The sequence below is a fragment of the Vombatus ursinus genome, unplaced genomic scaffold, assembly GCF_900497805.2.
Source record: "Vombatus ursinus unplaced genomic scaffold, bare-nosed wombat genome assembly UNPS02014932.1, whole genome shotgun sequence".
In the NCBI taxonomy this organism is placed as follows: domain Eukaryota; kingdom Metazoa; phylum Chordata; class Mammalia; order Diprotodontia; family Vombatidae; genus Vombatus; species Vombatus ursinus.
The window spans coordinates 3,909,918-3,930,379 of record NW_020954710.1 but is presented as its reverse complement, the minus strand read 5'-3'; the positions used below and the strand labels follow the sequence as shown (position 1 = coordinate 3,930,379).

The 20,462-nt window shown below is 41.1% G+C and overlaps 1 protein-coding gene across 6 annotated transcripts in view; it reads left to right on the top strand.

Annotated features, from left to right (window-relative positions):
• VPS13D (vacuolar protein sorting 13 homolog D) overlaps positions 1-20,462 on the top strand; it is a 329,312-nt gene that overhangs the window by 224,972 nt on the left and 83,878 nt on the right. For all 6 annotated transcript variants that reach the window (XM_027843937.1, XM_027843939.1, XM_027843934.1 and 3 more), the window contains 2 exons: positions 14,353-14,485; positions 19,710-19,905. In XM_027843937.1, coding sequence (XP_027699738.1) covers positions 14,353-14,485; positions 19,710-19,905 — 329 coding nt within the window. The remainder of the gene's footprint in view (positions 1-14,352; positions 14,486-19,709; positions 19,906-20,462) is intronic.

Below are 20,462 nucleotides of genomic sequence, written 5' to 3'. Positions count from 1 at the left end.
GCCTCACTTTGCTGGAGTAAGACCATCTTAACGTTTGAAGGCCGTTTTAACTTGAGGGCATTCTCAGTCACACACTGTTCCCTGAAAGAAAAAAAAGTGTTGAAAAATGATACCTGGTGTGTATTTGCAGCTTCTAACATTTGAGGATCTTGGAGTGTTAGAGAGACATTAATTAATCTAGTCCATTCCCCTTCAGAGAGGAAAGGCAGTTTTATTCAGACTGGGATTGCAGTTGGCTCCACCACTTCCCAAATCACTCGTTTTCCCCACTTTGGTGCAACATTCTTGGCATTTCTCATAACTTTGCAGATGAACAAATGTCTGACGTGTTGTTTAGAAGACTTGACTTCCTCATCCCAGTCTCCACCTGTGCTTGGCTGAGGTCAGAGCCATAGGAGACCTGCCTTGCTCAGGTTTTGTGGACTAGTTTATTTGTCCAAATGTAAAAATGTTCATTTTGATCCCATGTAGTGAATATGATTTTCCTTCAGGGATCCGTCTGGGATATGGTTGGTAAATGGGGCTGAGTGAGTTGAAAAAACTGCTCAGAACTACTGTCACTACATGACTTTTGCTTCAGCCAGCTTCCCTATCTTCAAAATAAAGATAATAATTGCACTTACCTACCCGAAGGGGTTGTTTTTAAGAAAATTGATTTTTAGATATTTTAGATAATTTATTTATAACAAACTTAGGTAATTTAGATATTATTTAGACAGGAAAAAATTGAATTTTTTGTTACTTCTAAGTGGCGGTTCCTCTCCACAAAGAGCTTGTAATCTATTTCAGGAGAGGGGAGAAGCATGATTAGCATGGATAATATAATATAATAAATATAATTACTACAATATATAAATATATGCTATGATGTTATACAGTGTACAATGTGATATGATACGTAATGTGATATAATCATGTAACCTAATGCTAAAATGTATCATCTTTCCTATCTTATATACTATAAGAATTCTGGGAAGGAGATTAATGAGCATTGGAATAGTCAGAAGGCTTCACTGAAAGAATCTGAACTGAACTTGAAACATAGGGAGGCTTTGGAAGAGGAGAGCCTAGTGAAGAGGCTTTCTAGCAAGGAGAGATAGTATGAGTCAAAGCATGGACGCGGGAGTGAGCATGGATTCTGTCTGTTTCTCGATAGTAAGGATGTATGTGTAGTGGGAAATAAAACTGTCCAGGTAGGAACAGGATCATGTTATTATATAGGATCTTGAAAGCTGGGCAAATCAGTTTAATCTACCTTAGTAGGCAATAGGGAACAAGTGAAAGTTCTTGAGCAGGGTTGACACGTGTTTAAGGAAGATGAGCCTATAGCAGTGTGCAGGAGAGATTTTTTGAGGTGAGAATGTAATCTGGTAGTAAAACTTAACTACTGACTTTGCTGGTTTGTCTTGGAGAGCTAAGAAAGACAGATTAGTGGGAGACTTGTACTTTTTCTTCCTCTTCCTTTTAGTGTAAAAACCCACATTCACCATGTACTGACCTTCCCTAAGGAAGTGAAATCTTTCTGGGAAACGTTCTCCTTTTTAGCAGTGCAGTTAGGCTTACTTACTGCTTAATAGCCAGATCAGGTTTGAGGTTTTTTTTCTTCTTCCCTGTACTCCTTCCTTTCCTGCTCCCAGCCCCCAAGTTCCCAGTACCCTAATTGTCTCTCAAGAAAAGTAAAACTATGCTCAGATGAAACGCCGATAGAGGAACCCTTCACTGAAAGATCTGTGGAGGGGGCTAATGGTGGCAAGAAAGCATTACCAAAAGATGCGGCCTGTTCACATACAATTAGTTTGTGTTCTGGATAGCTCATTCTACTCCTCGAAAATGAAAAATAGAACCAAATAAAAGAAACCAAGTGAAAAAGGGAATTTTTCCAAACTTGCTCGTGGGTCAGACTCACTTGTCATTTGGACATAACCAGGAAGTGGGATACTTGAAAGTTAAAAGAAACAAATATATTCACTTTGGACTGTCATATAAATTGTGCCAAAAAGGATATTGGGATGGCTCTTTCCTGTGGATGATTTATAGGGCTGTTGTTTTCAATGGTGATATTAATTGATGTTTGCTCATGGGTAGTTTAATTTGGACTTTTTGACAGAAGGTCATAATAGAGCATTTTAATTGTATGAGAGGGATGCTAGTGGATAATTACTAGTATCTGCTTTGCAGCAATATTGTGAGGATCAGATGAGCTAACATAGCAAAAGTGCTTGACGTGAAAAGGTCGTGTAAATGTCAGATACACTTCTTCCTCGCCTTTCCTTTAGTAATTCAGCTGGAAGTCACATAGTAGATACTTAATAAATATGTGTTGAGTTAAGTTGAATTTATTGAAGTAGCAAAAGAGTTTAGGTAAATAGAAAAATCAAGGCCATTTAGTAATGAAAAGAGTTATTTCAACAAAGCTCTGAGGTCTTTGAGGGAAATATTGGGAAACAGCCTGAGATTGCAAGTTTATTTATTTTTATCTCTACCCATTTGCAAGGTTAGAGAGTTTTGGGTCATTTGAAAAAGGATCTTTCTTTCTGCCCTTCATTTAAGTGTGGGGGTTGGGCTGGATTCATATAAGAGAAATTATTCTACTATTAATTTAAATAGTCTGGACCTACTTAGCACAAACTGTTTAAATTGGTTTGACCATCTTTATAGGGGAAGACAATAATGAATTATTCATTTGGCTTTCTGAGTAGACGATTTAGATTATCTAGGCGCTAGTAGTCACTTGTTAATGATTGACTTTCCTTGACTTCAAGTTCGCAGAGCCCCCCAAAATGAAGCATTGGCCTAGTCTGTTGTGGATCCAGCTTTCCCAGAGCTGCCTCTGCTGAAGGAAATGCCAGCTAGGCTGCAAAAACTTGAGTTTCTGCTCTTTAAATGCTTGTCTTGTATCTAAGTTTGTTGTGGGAGACATAGGGAGGAGGGTGGATAGAGTAGACCAGTGCTTCTTAAACTGCAGGGTGTCGACTCATGGTTTAAGAAGTGCTGAAGGAGTCATGAGTGGGAAAAGTTTAAGAAACCCTAGACTAGACAGGGTCTAACTCTCCAGGTCTCTCCTCATCCCCTGGTTTTCTGGTTATCTTCTGAGCACCACACTTCTCTTCCCACCTCTCCTTCATCACTCTCTTTCAAAATCTTAATACTCCAGCCAAACTGGTCCCCTTTTTGGTTCTTTGAGCTTCTATAGCTTGCCTTCATGCCTTTGCATACACAGCCTGTCCTGCTGCCCTGGAATGCACACCATTCTCACCTCCACTTTTCAGGAATGTTAACTTCCCTTATGGCTTAAGTCAGGGACTGCCTCCTTCAGCAAGCCTTTCCATAGTGCTTTCTCCCTCCTCAAACCATCCTATATTTATTTATCTTTATAATTATATCTAATATTGATAAGATGGAAAGACAGCTGGATTTGTAGTCAGCTGCTTGATTGACGACCAATTGAGTGAAAACATGGCTAGCCTCCTCTAATTAACTGGTCCCAGACCACGCTTCAGCCTGCTGCTGGCTAACCTCCCCCCTCTTCCTCAGAATACAGGAATCCAATGGAAAGGGCAAGTCAAGTGACTCCGCACTCTTTGCGACTGTTAGCCCAAAGCTCCTTTCTCTCACCACCACCACTCCTCCATCTGTACCTGTGGTTTTCTCCCTGTTAGAGTAAAGACTCTCTGACTTGTATTTGTATTTGTATCACCAAGGCTTAGCACCATGTTTGGCACAGAGTGAGTATATAATAAATGCTTTCCTGTTTATTCAGGAGACACCTGGATTCAAATTCTACTTTACTAGCTATGTGACCATAGGCAAGTCATTTAATTGTTTTATTCTGAGTGTCAGTTACTTTATCTGTAAGATAAGGAAAATAATACCTGGAGAACCTACCACTAGTAAAGATCAAATGAAAGAAAGTGTTTTGCCAATTGTAAAGCATAATCCCACTCCCAGCTTTAAGCTTCCCCACAAGAAGTACCATATTTCCTCTCATAAAGCTCTTTTTCTTCAAAGATTATTGAAGAAGGATTTATTTTGCATTCTGGCATTTAAAAACATTAGCAAGGTATTTCAAACATTTGAACAATGTCTGGTTTGGAGTGTTAGAGGAAATGAGATGAAGCCCAGCCTATAATAGGGGCTCTCAGGTCACTGTTTTCATCTCTAGTTTCATCTATATTCTCTCTCTCTCTCCCCTTCCCCCCTTTCTGTCTCAGCCATTGGTATCGAAAGATACATCATTCATCTGAAATGGAAAAGACTTTGTAAAACTGAAGAACTTGTCACCAGAAATAAAATGAACGTGACGTTTTTTTCCCCAAGTGTTCAGTTTTCTTTCAAGTTTCTGGTTTCCTGTATTTCAGGATATGATGTTTGGGGCTGGGTATTTAAATCTAAAGGAAGCTGGTGTAGCACTTCTGTAATTATAGTAATGGTATTCATGGGAATAACTGATAATCACAATTATTATTATTGCTTATTATCTCCAAGCTACCTAGAACCAAAGGCTTTCAAAATATAAAGACCTAGCAGAGGAGAGGAGGATCATGTGAGAGCAGAATGAGGTCCATGACGTCCCTCTTGTCCTGTCTGCTACTAGAGTTATACCAAGCATGTGTTTAGTGAAACCATGGAGGGTGATTTCACATCTTGATACTTTTATTCAGTTACAAAAAGCATTCATTTTTTCTATCCATGGAACAGCCTGCAGAACATTAGCTATAAAAGAGTAAGAGTAGAATAATGACTTGTCCCGGGACAAGAGCAGTAATTCCGTTGGTATTTTGTGTTGTTTGGAAGCACCTCTCCCCACCGTCTCTCATCTGTCTGACTTGGATCTGGTGGCATTCCGGTGAGGCAGGGAAGGTAAATGTTTCCCGCTTTGCTAAAGAGGAGACAGGCGCCTAAGTGGGGTTGGTGGTTCACAGCTACACAGCTTGCCAATATCATCGGGACTAGAACCCAGATAGCTTCATTTGTAATCCAGTGTACTTTCTTGGAACTGAAGGAATTTATCAGTGGATTACCAGTGGATTAAACCAGGAAATGGGAAAACCTCAATGGCTCATGTCACGGATTGTTAATTAATTAATTCCATTTAGTATCAGTTTGTTAATAGGCCTACTGTGTGCAAAGCACTGCTTCTCGTAGAGGATATCAAGAACTAGAGGCTCATCTCTGTCCTCAGTGGTAGGGATCATAGGATAATATATTGAGAGCTGGAGGGGACCTGAGAGGACACCCCCACCCCCACCCCCCTGCTGAAGTCACATGGCAAGTAAGGAGCTGAAGCAGAATTTAAACCTAGGTCATCTAGCTCAAAATCTGGCATACTTTTTACTGGCTCGTTTTTGCAAGCTAACTGGAAACTAAGTATGAGAAGAGTTTAGTAAAATCAAAGAGCAGAGAGGATGGCAAGATTATATTTTCTGGAGGGAGTAAAGGAAGTCTTGAATCAAGTGGCACGTGAGCTCAGTTTTACAGGATGCATAGAATTTTGACAGGCATCGGTGATGGTAGGACTGTCTTTCCAGTATCAGGGGAGATTCCAAGCCAGTTCTCTCCTTGCTGCCAACCTAGCCGTTTTCCTACTGCTCCACGTTGGATTCATTTATATAGATAAATACAGAATGAATTGAGGAAACAGTAGGGGGATGAGGAGATGCTTCTTGCAGGTGGCAAGTTCATTGGTGATCTGAGGTCAGTCTGAATCTACCAAAGTGTATATATTATGTGTATACTTTTAATGCTTTCCACCTTGAAGCAAACTGTCTTAAATCCCCTCAAAAATAAATAATTACCTTTCAGTGAAAAAAAAAAAAAGAAAACCTTATAAAGCTAGCGCCTCAAACTACTCTTTCCAGATGAATCAGAAACAACAACTCAGTTCATAACTGGGTCAGTCACAACGTAGCCAGCGCCTTCCAAGTTAACAGGCGTGTGTCCCGGCTGAGTTAAGACACCAGGACAGTCTTGAGGTCTACCTTGGTTGCATGTGTTTAGACCTTGTGTGCTGAGATAACTCTGGGTGGCTTTGGGTAACTTTGTTTCTTAACTGCAAAGGAGTGTCTGCTGCCTGATAAGTGTTTATCCATGAAATAGCTACATGGTTTATGTCTTATGGTAGAAAGGTTTTTAGATTTCCTCAAGCAAGAGAAACAACAAGGTCATTGTCTTGGTTACCTCCCTGTAGTCAAACACCAGTTCAGGCTTTTTTTTTTTCCTCCCCTTCTTTGCTTCCTGCTGTAAGCCCCTAATCTCATCCACTCATACATTGTGGCTACAGTAATTTCAAAAACAAAACAATTAAAGACCCTACCTCATCTAGTGGTCAGAGGTCTGCCTTGGCAGAATGAACCCACTTGCCAAATCACTGGTTTGTTCCATGCTGTCCTTGCCTTCCCTTAATGTGAATAATCAAGAGATACCTGTGTGGCACCCTGATGATGAAACTCTCAGTGTTCTTTGGGTCACTTTGCTCGTGTCTCTCAACAGGCAGGGGTGTTGTCCTCCCTACTTGATGACCGTGAAATACCACGAAAGAAGCTTGTCTCCAAGTAGACTTGTTTGGATAGCCCTGCCATTCATTTAGAACCTTGGCGTCAGCTTTGACCCACCCATCCCTTCACCTTGCACAGACTCTCGTTTGCCATATCCTATTGGTTCTCCTTCCACAGCATTTCTCACCTCCATGCCTTTTATTTTGCTACCGCTGAGAGCCACCCTAATTCAAAGCTCTCACCTTGAGTCTTAGAATAGCTTTTTATCAAGGGTTGCTGCTACCTCTTGTCTCCCGCTTTTCCAGTCTGTCCTTTCCAAAGCTGCGGAAAGAATCTTCAGTCAATCAAGCAGTGTTTAAGTACCTGCTTTGTGCTTGGGACTGTGTTAGATACTGGGGATACAGATCCAGAAGTGAGGCAGCTCCTACCTTAGGAACTTATGTTCTACAATGTTGTCTTCTTGAAAGTCAGACCCTGTCACTTTCCTATCCTAAATCCTTCCAGGGTTCCTATAGGATAAAATATAACCTTCTTTGCCTGTCCTTCTGCAGTTTAGCTCCAACCTACACATGCTATGTTCTGAACAAACTTGACTGTTGTGTGTGTTACCGACCTCATCCTGTACTCCTGCTTCCATGTGCGGGAGACACAGGCTGTCCTTCCCATGATTTAACCTTTCTCCCACCTCTCTTTGCCCATTTTTCAATTTCATTTCAGTAAACATTTATCAAGTGCCTACTCTATGCAGGCATTTTGCTAAGAGCTAGAGATAAAAAAAGAGGCAAAAGACAGTCCCTGCTCTCAAGGAGCTTACAATTTAATAAGTGAGAAAACATGACAACAAATATGTACAAAGCAAGCTATATACAGGATAAATAGGAGATAATTAACAGAGGGAAGGCATTGGAATTAAGGGGTTGATTTTAGTGGGACTTAAATGAAGCCAGAGAGGTCAGTAGTGGGAGTGGAGGAGGGAGAGCATTGCAGGCCTGGGGGACAGCCAGAGAGAAGGCCCAAAGCCAAGGAATGGAGGATCTTAAATCCTTTTCTTTCTTCAAGGCCCAGATAAGCTCCTACTTCTTCAACTGAAGTGGCCACTTGCTCGTTTCATTTTCTTAGGATGGCTTGTCGAGCTCTCTCCTTTACATTTATGATATTTTCTTTGGGTTATACTTATTTGCATATGCATCATCTCCTCACGCCGCCCCCCGCCATAGACTCTCATTTTTCATCTTTATATTCCTAGTACCTTACACATGGTGAATATTTAATGAATGTTTCTTGAATTCTTCACATTCAATTTTGTTGATTAACTTAGGCATTTTGTCTTAGAGTCAGAGAACTTTCAAGTGGTAATGGACCTCGGAGCACATTTAGTTCCATTTCCTCCATGTACAGATGAGGAAACTGAGACCTAGAGAGAGGAAATTTCACACAGCTATTGAGTGATAGATAATACCATGAGGAGAAGAGCTCAGCTTTCCTGGTCCCTATCAGGGTTTGGGCCACTTCACCATGCAGAGGGGTCTGAGGGCCTGTAAAGCCAAGTTATTGAGAAAGGTGGTTTTTTTTTTTTTGTTTATTTCTTTGTTTTTCTTAGTAACATCTCAGGATGTTATTGTGCATTACAGTTTGCAATAACCCTGTGAAGTAGGTAGTGCACATATAATTATTCTCATTTTGCATGTGAGGTAAATAAGTCTCAATGAGGTGATTTGCCTTGCTAAGTAGCAAGTTGGAATTGGGATTCCAATCCAGACCTCATATTTCACATCTCGAATTCCTTCCACTGCACAGTAGTCTTGACTGAGCAGGATTAAGCCCTAGATTTTGCATTTAAAAGAAATCATCTTGAGTAATGCCATGTGAGATGAACCCCTTGACACTGATTTGGATTTTAAGAAACCTCTAATGCCTGAATAGAAGTATATGTCAACCTAATAATAGGCACAATATTGAAGTCTGTTTTCAAATACAGTATGGCCTAAAATAATTAGCTTGTTCAGATGATACAAGCAAGGCTGAACAAAATCAAAATTATATTCGTTGCTAAATTTTGCAACTTTGTAACCCACAACCCAGAGGAATGTGAGAATGCTTCTTCATCTTGCCTGGAGCATTTGATTTTGCTGTTAGTTATAAGTGATCCTGCCTAGTGACAAGGAAGATACCGTCTCTATAAATTATGGTGTGGAGCAAAGATATCAAGGAGGAAATTTCCATTAAGTAAATAACTGTGAAAGGAGAACCAGGAAGAAATTCAAACCCCAGCTCCGGTTACTCTGGCCAAATACCATTTGCATCCCATGCTAACCGAAGATTATAAAAGGGTCAGGAAAGCTGACATGATAGACCAGAGGGCCACAGTTTTAATATTTTTTTTCTTGCTCCATTCCAATATCAACTTGAATTTCAATTTTGTAAAATCAACCATTCAGAGCCAGGCCTAACTCTTGGCTAATTTGCAGTGTCTCCATTTGTATTGACAATAGGATTATTTTTGGAAGGCAGGGTGTTGACACACAGTATGTGTTGGTTATGCAGCAGAATTGGCGTCTTGAAGAACTTTTGAGAATGTTACCCCACCCCCGATAAAGAGAAAATAGGACTTTATAGAAATTAATTACTTTGGGCTGGGTCCAGATCTCAGAAGTGTGGCGTGTGCTAGAGCTGGGAGGAGACCATTATCTTCACAAGTGTAGCAGGCAGGTTTTCTGAAGGACATTCTGTTCCTCGGAAATTTTTAATCTTCACCCAAGCAACATTTACTTGTTTCCTGTCAGTATTTTATGTCTAAAATGTTGCTACAAAATTAACTAAATGAAATTAAGTTTCTACAAATATTATCCTCCTGCTTTTTATCTTGCACTGAAAGTGTTAATAATAGACAGGGCTTTGGCACTTTGCAGAATGTCCTCACCACCAATCTAAACAGTCAGTCGTTCCATCCCCTCTAGTAGAGCACATGGAGTACGTTTCTACTTTCCTTATCTCTTCACTGAATGAGAATTGTGGTTGACTTTTCTCTTTGCAGTAGGAGAGGTGAACACTTATGAAGAGGATCTAGAGCAGGGAATCTGAATCACTTTGTTCCTCTCTAGTTGTCTCTAGATAGTGTGGTCAAATGGAAAGAGCCCTAGACAGAAGGTGGGAGTCAAACCGTAGTTCAAGCTGGCAGGGTGACTCTGGACAAGTCACTGAACTACTCAAGTCCTACATTTCCTTTTTCTGGAAATAGGGATGATTATTCCTGACCTACTTACCTACCTTAAAGGGCTGTTGTGAGGATCCAGTGAGGGCATAGACCGGTGTGATAGTGTTTTGTACCTTGCAAACTGCCATCCAAGTGTCAATTTTAATTGGCATCAGATCTCAGAGGGCCCTTAGAGCTCCTACAATGTCCAGTTCCCCCTTTTGCAAAGAGGGAAATGAGGCCCAGAGAGGATCTGTGATTCGCCCAAGGTCGTACTGAGAATTAGTGGCAATAAAACTTTTAAACTACTCTGATTCCATCAGTGTAGGGAACTCCTGGTAAGGAACTAAGTTGCCTGGGACACTGAGAGGTGCAGTGATTGGCCCAGTCGTTTTGTGTCAGAGGTTAGATTCAACCCAGGTCCTACTGACTCTGAGACCATCTCTGCATCTACTAATTACTCTGCTCTGCCACTCACTAACAATATCATCATCATTATTATTATTCTCAATAGTCTTTTGATGTCTTCTTATCCCATAGCTATGTTCCAGAGACTACAATGATTTGCTTCGTGTGTATCTGAATCTTTGCTTTAAAATTCTGTTTTCTCTTTTGTTAGGTTCAATTTAACTTGGAAGTTATTTGGTCTCTTGAGGAAATTCTCAAAGGAAAATTAACTTCATTTGACTTTCATTTTTAAACACATTAAATGCTGCATTTGGACAGTAAAGAATTTCACAAAGTTAAGCAGCCATAATTAGAGGCTGTGCCCCAGCAATGTGAGCAATCACCATGTTTTTGGTTTTTTGTTTTGCCTCTGATCAAAGTAAAAGGTCAATCACAATTTCACAACTATCAAACACCAGCAAGGATCAGTAACTGATAATATGTTGATTGGTGTGAATCTTGACCATTCTTCACCCCCACCCCCCCCAGATAACCTCTGGAATATATCAGTATTAGTGGGAGAAAACAAATTACTTTGCTTTGTCAACATACACTCTCTTTCCCTCCAGCGTGACCAGATATCGGTGCGGGACAGCTGCAGCAGCATTTCTGCAGGATAGTTGTGTCATACTTTGATGTGGCTGAGAGGGGTGGTCCATAAGATGGGTAGAGCATTCTGAACCTGCTTTGGCATGTGGCCCTCACTCCCTGTATAACCTTTATAGAGCCTGGCAGTAGATACCTTAGTCATTTTTCCCTCTTGTTACGTCCCATTTATAAGAATACTGCCTCACACAACAAAATCTCTAGCGCCTTTATCTCAGAAAATTTTCAACTTCGTAAGAAGTCAGATTGCCAAGGGATTGGAGCCTTGGACCATATCTCGTAGTAGTCATGTCTACCAAGTTTCCTGCACAATGTTATGTATGGGACCCTGAACTTTTAATGGGCAAAAACTTTGGTGATGAGCTCATGTAATTGTCTCTCTGTCTTTGATTTTTATCACATAAATTAGGTCATTGCAAGCCCAATCAGGCTGCATTAGCATTTTGGGGTGAGTAGAGAAATGAGAACTCAGAGAGAGGTCCATGGAAAAGTTAGCTCTAAAAGTTAGCTATGACTTCTTCTCTTACCAGAAGTAAGGTACCCTAGTAGAATTTGATGAGATTTCAGCAGTCATAAAGATAAAGAATTTGTATTAGGTCATCTTGTTCATCCCCCAAGGGCCAGGCAGAGCTTTGTGGTCTAAATATCTCAAAGTCTTTTACTACAGAGTGAGTTCAATATTGGTGGTGTCATGTCTGTCACTAGAGAACAAGTTAACCGTGAAGCTTTTGGCATCAGCTCACACAAAAGCTTTGGACCTGAAACCTGTTTTATGCAAATAGGGGGTGTGGGGTGTGGAGATGGTTTGGGCAAAGTGCCCAGATTATCTTCCATACTCCTCTAAAAAAATTTTTTAAGGAAAGAAAGAAAAAAAGTGTTATGAGATTTTTAAACTTCATTCTACTCAGTTGTGAGAAATAGGCAGAAGGGACTTAACTCAAAAGCTCATATAAAGATTAACAGCAGCTGGAATAGTAAGTTTGAGAAAATATGAAAGAACTGGGAAAGTCTGAGAAAAGAGAATTTTTTACCACTCATTGATCTCAGGTAGGGCATAGTTTGCAGATGGCTCAGGAATGATGTTTAAGATGATAACAACAGCAAGAGTTAACATTTATAAAGCACTTATTGTGTGCCTGGCACTGTGCAATATTTTACAATATTATCTCATTTGATCCTTACAGTGACCCTCTGAGGTAGGTGCTATTATTATCCCCATTTTACAGTTGAGGAAACTGAGACAGTTAATGAGGGAAATGATGAGACTGAACTAAAAATTTAGAACAAGGAACGTAAGTATTGGAGTGGTGGAGTCAGTAGTACTTAGTACTTGATTGTGCGGGAATGTTAATGTAGCAGGAATGCTGAGGAAGACTCCGGAGTGTCTAACCTGGCTGACTGAAAGGATGACAGTACCCTCAAGAGGAATAGGATAGTGAAGAAGATAGGAGGATTTGGGAGAAAGATAATGAGCTCTCTTTTGGACGTGTTGAATTTGACTTGTCTGTGAGACATCCAGTTAGAGAGATCAAATTGGCAATTAGTGGTGCCGATCCAAATTTCAGGAGGAGACTGGGGCTGAGCATACAGATTTGGGAATCTTCTGCATAGAAGTGATGGTGGAACCCGTGGAAGCTCCTGAGTACCAAGAGAAGCAGAAGGAGAGGGGTGAGGGAGAAGGAAGGCCAGTGGGTGGGCCCCATACAGAGCTCTGAAGTATACCCGTGGGGAGGAGAGAAAAGTAGGGGGCCTCAAGGACAGTGATCCTGCAAAAACAAAAACAGAATAGATATCTCAGTGAGTAGGACGACAACTAGGAGAAAACAGTGTCGTGACAACCCCAAGAGAAGAGAGGACCTAGGAGGAAAGCAAGTCAGCAGTAGCAGGAGCCCCTGAGAAGTCAAAGAGAAAAGACCATCTGACGTGCCAGTTAGAGGGCCTGGGTAACTCTGGAGAGAGCTGTTTCAGCTGAGTGATAAGGATACAAATGAGGTCGCAAGGGATTGGAAAGTGAGTGCAAGGGGGGAATGGAGGCAACAGTGCATCTGTGAAAAGGAGAAGGAGATATAGGACAGTAGGTCAAGTGAATTATGATGAAGAAAATGTGAACATATTTGTGGACAGTGCTGAAGGAGCAGGTAGACAGAGAGGGTAAACATTTGGAAGAGAGGTGATGATTGAAAGGCTAAGCTTCTAGAAGAGATGGGGGGCACATGTAGAGGGGCCAGCGTTTGCAAGATGGGGAAGCTGGGGTGTTTCTGTGCTAGGAAGGTAACTTTACTTTCAGTTCTAGATGCTTGCTACTGAGTATACAGTAAAACTATCTCATAGGAATTGCTCAGAAGCGCATCATTCTAATTGGACCAGAAAGTGGGTAAATGACCCTTTGACTAATAATGTCTTAGAGCAGTGGTCTAAACTCAGTTTTTTTGATACCCTAAGCTACCTTCAGGTCTCTTGAATAGTGTCATAAAGTTAAAATAAGAACAACAAAATCCCATCCCAATGGTGTGAAAATTCAATATTGATAAATACAAATTAATGCTATTTAATTTTTTAAAATAGAAAAATTTTTGATGGTGTAAAAGCAAACACACAGTGCTAGGAGATGGCAGCTTCAGAAAGGCTGATCATCATTGCCCTTGGTCTAATAAGCCTTGATGCCAACTACAAAGCCCTGCTGTTCACTTCAGGCCAGATTTTGGTCTACCGAACGGTGCCATGGTCATGCTCATTGTTTTTTCCTGCACTTCTTTGGTTTGCCCAGAGTTCACCTGTTCTCCTATTCAAGAATTGTCATGACTGACTGTTTTCAGTTCAGGATTCCTGAAGAGTCATACTGCCAACCAGAATTAAACAGTTTCTTTCCCTCCCTACTATCCCTCCCCCACCTCCACACACACACACACACACACACACACACACACACACACCCCCCAAATACACCTGGTTTGGAGACAGGAATGTTTGCCTTACAGCTTTCTGCTGAGCTTTGTATCTAAATAACATTCCTGTGAGTTTTTTGGAAGGTTAGTCTTGGGTCATTGGCACTTAACCACTTGTTTTGGTTGATCCTTCAGGAGAAGGTTAATTATATATTTAGTATCTTTCTCTTTTTATGCCTGAACGATGATGATAAGTACCCTGTGGTTTATTAACTGTCACCTTAAATCCTTTTAGATTGCCCCATGACAAAACATAGGTTTATGTTCTTTTATCCTGCCTTGATGGATGAGAATGTGTCTCTGGTAAAAGTGTACCTGGATATATAAAATTTCCCTGTGACTTATGGTGGAGGATATTATTTCATACTTGAAGTAGTTGGTTCAATTCTTTCTCTCCATAGTGAACTACCTCATTGACTTCTGTGTGTGCCTCAGTTTCCACATAGATGAAATGGAAATACTAGGATCAGTGCTTACTTGGGAAATAAAATTTCTTTCTGACTTTGAGATTTTGAACATGGTATAACGTACACCAAGATCTTCTAATGAACTCATTGAATGAGCGATATTTAACGAATGCTATTTGGAAGCAATGAACAGTACCCCTGAAAATAATTTTCAGTTTGAAATGGATTTCCACTCTTTCACTGTGTTTAACTCATTGCAGTTTGCTGGGACTTTATCAGATGGCTTGGGGAAGACCATGGACAATCGCCACCAAACAGAGCGAGAGTATATCCGATATCACGCAGCAACGAGTGGCGAACATCTTGTAGCTGGCATCCATGGCCTGGCTCATGGTAAGGAAGAAAGCTCAGGCAGCAGCATCATGATTGTTTGGCTGCACTTCTGTGCGGCCATGATGGAAAAAAACAAACTGCTTTTGTTTAAATTCTTGAGTTGTGTCTAGTATAGGAGAGGGAAAGTCTATCAGAAATCTTGGTTCAGTATCTTTGTGTATCAGACAGTGTTTTCAGTCACTCTATTTTATCCTTTTTTTGAGATGGAAACACGGCAGAGAATGAGAAAGCTCAATCAGTTTACAAGATGGGCAGACCCTTCCTGTCCTCTGGCTGCCACTTCCCCGTTTCATGGAATTTAATAAATTGACCCCCTCTCTCTCCTCCAGATAATCTGGACCCAGCATATTAAGGCGGGAAACTTGCTCAAAGTCCTCCAGATAGTAATGTGCAGATCTGTTTCAAAATCAGGGATTCTGACTCGCAATCGAGTGCTCCTTTCTAGTACATCTACCTCTTTATCTCTACAGCCGTATCAATGTATGTGCCCAGTTGGTGGTGAATTTATTCAGATCTTTTGTTTCTAATCCAGTTGTCTTTTGTCACTTCATATTTAGCAACCTTCTGCATTTTTAGAAATAATATGATATTATTAGGAAGCATGTTAAGTACATTCAGTTCTCATTTGTGCTGATGATGGGTAGGGCAGAGTAAGGAAAGGAGCAGGCAGTGGTATGTAGAATTCCCAAATAACTTCTTTGGGTTTCTAGCATACCATGTTTAGGACTGGAAGTAGGGCCAAAAGGGTATTTGCAGTGGCTTGACTTTCTTAATTATGTTTGAAGTGATTTTATGCTCCTCAGACATCAGGAAGTCACCCTGACAGCAAAGGCAGCCGTCGGGCATGGTGAATGACAAAGAAAGCCAGGCCAGGATGGTAAATGGGTGAGGGTAATCCATGGAATGACATTTGAGAGTCGAGTCTAGAGTGAGCTGGCCTAGGATTTAGTCATTCTTTGGTTAACCAAAATAGTCCTACATTAGGTCAGTGTGGCACCTCCCTTTGGAAGAGCCCAAAGTACTTTCCTTTATGTCATAATAATTATGATGATGATGATGATGATGATGATGATGATGATGATGATGATGATGACCACTTCTCTAGAACTTTGCTGTTTGCAAAGTACTACCTTCATAATGACCCTTTGATGGATAATGCATCTGTTGTTCTCCCCACTTTTCAGAGGAGGAACCTGAGAGTCAGGGACAGTAAATGAGTTGCCCGTGATCACACAGCTACAAGTTCGATGATGTTTTCCAACTCTGCCATATTACCTGTCTTTGCAATATTCATGGAAGGTAGACAGGGACAGGGATTCATGTCAGTGTGAAGGTAGAGAAACTTATGTGCTGAGAAGATAAGGATTTATTAATTATTCACTTCAGTTACAATACTTTTTAAAACTTTTTGTGAAAAGAATTTTTGTTGTTCAGTCATTTTCAGTCATATCTGACTCTTTGTGACTGGCTCTTTGTGGGGCTTTTTTGGGGCTTTCTTGGCAAAGATATTGGAGTGGTTGGCCATTTCCTTCTCTAGTGCATTTTACAGATGAGGAAACTGAGGCAAATCAAGGACTTTCCCAGAGTCACACAGCTAGTGAGTGTCTAAGGCCATATTTGAACTCACGTCTTCCTGACTCCAAGCCTGGCACTACCTTACTGCCCCACCTAGGTACCCTGTGGAAAAAGAAATGCTGAGCAATTATTCTTTGTATCTAGAGTAAACCAGGAAGAGAAAATCGGTTTAAATTAAAACAGAAGAGAGTTCAGTTCTCAAGAAAGAATTTCATTCAGGATGAAAACACTGGAATAGACTACTATGGGAAATTTGGGGTTTTTAATTCCTGAAGATCTTCAGTAAGAGAATGGGTACCTAGCTGACTTAAATAATTTTGGCCATTTACCTTCCTGAAAGTTAAATGTTCTCTTGATCCCTTTTCAGTCTTCAGTTAGAAGATTTTATGACCACAAAATCAGTGTTAGCGTTGACACTGATTTAGGTCCTTAGACCTTCAGTCTTTCCTTGAATACTTATTGCTTTGTATCCCCAGTGCTTAATCCATCGTAAAATTGCTACCTACAAACAAGCCTAAGCTTTCCCCATCCTTAAAAAAAACCCTCACTAGATCCTATCATTCCTGCTAACTGTCGTCCTATATCTTTTTTTCCTTTCTCAGCCAAACTCCTTGCAAAAGACATCTATATTCAATGCCTCCACTTTTTTCCTCACTCCCTTCTTAACCCCCATCAATCTGGCTTCTGACTTCATCACTTAACTAAAACTGCTCCAAAGTTACCAGTGATCTCCTAATCAAATCTGATGGCCTCTTGTCAATCATCATACCTCTTGACTACTCTGCAACATTTGACACTGTTGACCATCCTATCTTCCTGGATCTTCTCTCCTCTCTGGCCTTTCATGACACTGCTCTCATCTGTTTATCCTTCTACTCATCTGGTCATTCATTCTTAGCCTCCTTTTGCCGGGTCTTCATTCATGTCAGGCCCACGAACTAAGAGTATACCCTGAGACTTTGTCCTGGTCCCTCTTCTCTCCGTACTCTCTCTTAATGGCCTTACTATTGGCATCTCTATGAAGATGACTCCTAGATATATGTATCTAGCCCTTATCTCTCAGCTGTACTCCGGACCCCCATCATGTACTGCCAACTGGACCTTTCCTATTGTTAAGTGGAGTCGTGTCTGACTCTTCTTGACCCCATTTGAGATTTTTTTTGGCAAAGATATGGGAGTGGTTTGTATGTCCTCCTCTAGCTCATGTTAGGCAAACAGGGTTAAGTGACTTGCCTAGGGTCACATAGCTAGTAAGTGTCTGAGGCTGGATTTGAATTCAGGAAAATGAGAATTCCTGACTCCAGGCCTGGCACTATCCACTATACCACCTAGCTGCTTGTCCTGCAGGCTCTCAAATTTATCACGACCAAAATAGAACTCATTATCTCCCTTACTTTCCTCCATTCATCCAACCACTACCCAGTTCAGGCTCTGTTCACCTCTCTCCTAGGCTATTGCAGCAACTTTCTATTTGGACTCCCTGCCTCAAGTTTCTGTCCCCTCCAAGTTGATTTGCAGAGTTGTTCTGATCATGGCACCTCCCCTGCTCACAGTCAACTCCAATGGCTCTCCGTTGTTGTCTCTTAGATCACGTTTAAGCTGCTTTGTTTGACATTTCAGTCACTTCACAACCTGATCCTTTCCTGCCTTTCCCGTCTTGTTACACTGACCTCCCCATCTCTGGCTTTACACTTGTGTCATCTTGGCTCACTCATTGTCCTCACACCCAACACTCCAGTCCTGTTCCTGTGGCTTTGCAGCGACTGTCTTCTGTGCCTGGAATACACCCCTTCCCCAACTCTGCCTTTGAGTCTCTGCTTTCCTTCAAGACTCAGCCTAAGAGCCGCTTTCTTTCTCCATGAAGTCTTTCCTGGCCCCCCAGCTGCTGGTATATCACTGTCCCAATGACCTGTGTCTTGTCTTATACTTGTACTTGTACAATACTTATACATCTTGTCTCCCCCGTTGGAATGTTTTTGAAGGCTGTGTCTTTGTGTCATCAGCATTTAGCGTAGTTCTTGTTCATTGATCGATCCCACCCTCCTATATAGCTCCTGCCTTGCCTTTTGCTTTTGCCAGTAGCAGAGTTAGGGATGTTGCAGAATTGCATAAAATGAACCGAAAATCAAAAGAGAAATCTTCGAAGTTGTTAGGAATCCCCTTCAGCGAGAAGTGACTTTCCCAGTTTGTCTCCCTGGAGGAAGTGAAGAGCCGGGAGAGCCTCCCCACAGCCAGGCATCTGAGGGTAAACATCCCTGACCACTCGAAGGGTCTGGCCAGACCCTGGGCTGTAGCCAGACGCCTCTGTCGTTGAGACACTCTGGTTGTCTTCTCTGAGGCTTCGGCTCCTCTGACTTCCTTTGGTCATTCAGGTCACACTCTGAAACCTGGTATTAATGTGCACCTTTTGGACTTTGGTTCATTTCCTGTGAATTCTTTGTCCCTTTTCAGTGACTCTTGCGGCTCTCGTGTGATTCTTCTGAATCAGCCCCAGTGATTTGATCAATGTGAGAGAAAAGTGCCTCCCTTTATGCCTTATTCAGGGCATCAGTAGAGAGCTCATCCGATGAATCAGCCCACAATAACATTTTTCCTTTCAGCCTCCTTTTAGTGTTTTGTGTTTTGAGCCACAGGGTATCATTTGTATTCACGGGGTCATAGGATCATAGATCTAGAGCTCACATGGACCTCAGAATCCATTAAGTTCATCATTTTATACATGAAGAAATTGAGGCACAGGGAGGTTAAGTGACCTGCCCAGGGTCACACAGCTACTAAGAATCTGAGGCAGGATTTGAACCCAGGTCTTCCTCCCTCCATGTCTATTACATTCTCTACTAATTATCTACCAGATTTTAAAGTGTTACTAAATTACTTGTGTTCCTTCCTTTCTGAAGATGGTCTGTTCCTTTACCCTTTCAGTGTTTAAGTTTTTGAACCCCTTAATCAACATAACTCTTCTCCCGTGAATCTTTTCCAAGTTTTCCACACTATCCCTTAAGCTACAGAACCAAACACTAAGCAGAATTAATTCCACAGCTGTGTTTGATTTTTTTAAAAAAATTTTTAAACAAGATAGTTTCATTAGTGATCCACATTCAGTTTGTGGTCCACTGTGACCCAGAGCTTAATCTACTCTCATTCTTGGTTATCGTCACTCATTTCCCATCTTGGATTGGTCTCCTTTGTTCTTATATATGCTCTACAGATTAAATGTCCTTTGGTTGCTTTGCCAACTGGTGTAAGTAGTATGTAAATACAATGTCAGACATTAATAAAATGCATTGAGATTCCTCAGACCACACTTTTAACTTGGTTAGAATATGTGGCCCTAGGGCCGTATGTCCTAGGGTTATGAACTGAGATAGTATCCACTTGTGAACTGTTCAGACCTCATATTAAACATGCTACTTGTTTATTATGTGTTTATCTAAATGTGTGTGCCTGTGTATATATGAGGTTTTTAAAAAATAATTCATGTCACTGTTCACTCAAAGAAAGCAAACAATTTCAGATGAGATACGATAATAACCATCAAATGAAATAGAATATTAGATCTGGAAGGCATTGAGCAGAGGGCATTGATTATGTTTTTGGTAGTGGGACTTTTAGTCTGATTATAGCGGGTCTTGTTTTTTTTCTCCCCCAGGTATCATTGGTGGGTTGACCAGTGTAATAACCTCAACGGTAGAAGGTGTGAAAACCGAAGGGGGAGTCAGTGGTTTCATATCTGGTCTTGGCAAAGGGCTCGTCGGCACAGTGACCAAGCCAGTGGCGGGCGCTCTAGATTTTGCATCAGAAACAGCTCAGGCAGTGAGAGACACAGCAACGCTCAGCGGCCCCAGGTCAGTAAGCATGGGGACTCCATGGGACCTTCTGTTATTTCTAAGTAAGCTCTGTTTCTTCTCCTTATAATCTACCCTGATGTGTTTAATCCTCTATCATCCTTTCCTTTCATATGTAATTCAAATGTTTATAACTAAAATTGGTCTTTTTTTCTGACCAGCTTTAAATAAGTCATGGGGCACAGACAACTGCAACTATGGTATATAGTATATAGCTATAGTAGTTTTCCTGATGAGATGAGTAGGGAAATGTCCTTGAGAAAACACCTCTTGGTTACCTCTTGGCCGCCATGCCTTGTGTCTAATGGTATTAAGCTACAGGACTTGTTCTTTCCTGATGGTCCTGCATTTCTTCATCTGAGATTGAACCTGCTTTGTTCCTTTCCATGGTCTTACTGCCTGATGCTACTGTTCAGTTTCCTGATTTTAAGTTGGATCTGAATTCTAGATATTCGTGCTTTACCCCTCCTCAAATTACCTCATATTTACTCATCTGTTTATGTATTCTATCTCCTGGTCATCTGTAAGCTACTTGAGAGTGGGAATTTTTCATTTTT